Source organism: Caenorhabditis briggsae (assembly GCF_000004555.2).
Source record: "Caenorhabditis briggsae complete genome, chrV, whole genome shotgun sequence".
Classification (NCBI taxonomy): Eukaryota; Metazoa; Nematoda; class Chromadorea; order Rhabditida; family Rhabditidae; genus Caenorhabditis; species Caenorhabditis briggsae.
Window position 1 is genome coordinate 5,105,747 of NC_013488.2, and position 1,429 is coordinate 5,107,175.

Genomic DNA, 1,429 nt, shown 5'->3' on the forward strand with positions numbered 1-1,429 from the left:
CTCGCGAGTCTTTTTCTCAATGAAGCGAACTTGCGACGGCCTCGGCCGCATAAAATTGCGCGAGGCCTTCGGCCGGCCGAGGCCGGCCTTTTGGACAGCCCTGGCTAAAAATAAACAAATGTCGTCAATTATAATGTCAGGTACGCAACCGAGTACGCAAACACCGCGCGGGATAGCGGAGTGTCGTTGTTTTAGTGGATTTTTTTGAAAATTTATTTTTACTTTTTTGTGATTTTTCAAGGTTTTAGAGAGGAAAATAGGGAAAATATGTTGAATTGTTTAAAAAAAGCAAATTAAAAATCGTTAAAGTCGTAATTTTGAGTTGAAAAAGCCCAGAAAATGCCGAAATATTAGGTTTTTTGAAAATCATTTTTAAAGATTTTGAAATAAAAAATAGGTTTCCAGAGCTGAAAAAAACCGGAGAAATCAGTAAAATTCGTTAAAAAAATCGAGAAAGGGCTTTTCAATTTCCGATTTTTCAGATGGAATCCTCCACAAAACCCACACAAATCTCAATTTTCAACATACTCGCTGTGATTTGCTCAGCGACTTTTGCGATATATAGTGCGAAAATTGTGTCGGCAATTTCAAAAGTGGCGAGTCAAATTTTTTATTTTTTAAAGCTATAAAGTCAATTTTTCCAGGTAAAATCTCTGTCTAAATCTCCGCCAAACCCAAAAATCGTCGCTTTAAAACTCAAAATCAGCGAATTGAAACGAGAATTACACGGAATTTCGCCGACAGGAGAGTTTGCAAAGTACTTTAAGAAAGATCGGGAATTGAACAAGGCCAATGATGAATTGAGGTACTTTCTAAGCCAAAAATGCCATTTTTAGCGAATTTTTGACTATTTTATACCGAAAATTCCAAAATTCCAGCCAAAAATCGTTTTTTCAGCGCCCTGGAAGCCGAAAATGGTACTGAAACAGCGAAAAATCTGAAAATCGACACTGTCGTCCGAGTTTTGCTGCAAGTTTCCGCACTGGCTCTGCTGAGATATGTTTCTGGTATCACGGCATACTGTATTCCGGATACCATTTTCTGGCCGTTTAACGTCCTGGTTCGGTTTCCCGCCATTTTTGGAAACGACTCGTGTCCAACTGGTAAGACTGAAAATTGTTTGAAAATACGCTGGAAACAGCTGAAAAATACCTGAAATGTCAAAAAATATATGGCGAAAATTGCTGGAAACAGTCCGAAAATTGATCAAAAATGGGCGGAAAATGTGATCAGAATGACTGAAAAAAGGCTTCAAATGTCTGAAAAAAAGCTAAAATTGACTAAAAACAGGCTGAAAATCACTGTAAATAGGCCAAAAAATGACTAAGAACAGCTAAAAATAAACTAAAAATCACTGGAAATAAACTTGAAATCGCTGACAATATGTTAAAAAACACTGAAAATCACCGTAAATAAGCAACAAAAAAAA

General features: G+C 36.9%; 1 protein-coding gene across 1 annotated transcript in view; it reads left to right on the forward strand.

Moving 5' to 3' along the window:
* The window catches only part of Cbr-wrb-1, a gene marked incomplete at both ends in the record, with an annotated part of 7,188 nt that overhangs the window by 4,049 nt on the left and 1,710 nt on the right, over nt 1–1,429 (forward strand). The window contains 3 exons of the mRNA XM_045237009.1: nt 483–593; nt 645–805; nt 898–1,103. Of these exons, the coding sequence (XP_045091738.1) occupies nt 483–593; nt 645–805; nt 898–1,103 (478 nt within the window). The remainder of the gene's footprint in view (nt 1–482; nt 594–644; nt 806–897; nt 1,104–1,429) is intronic.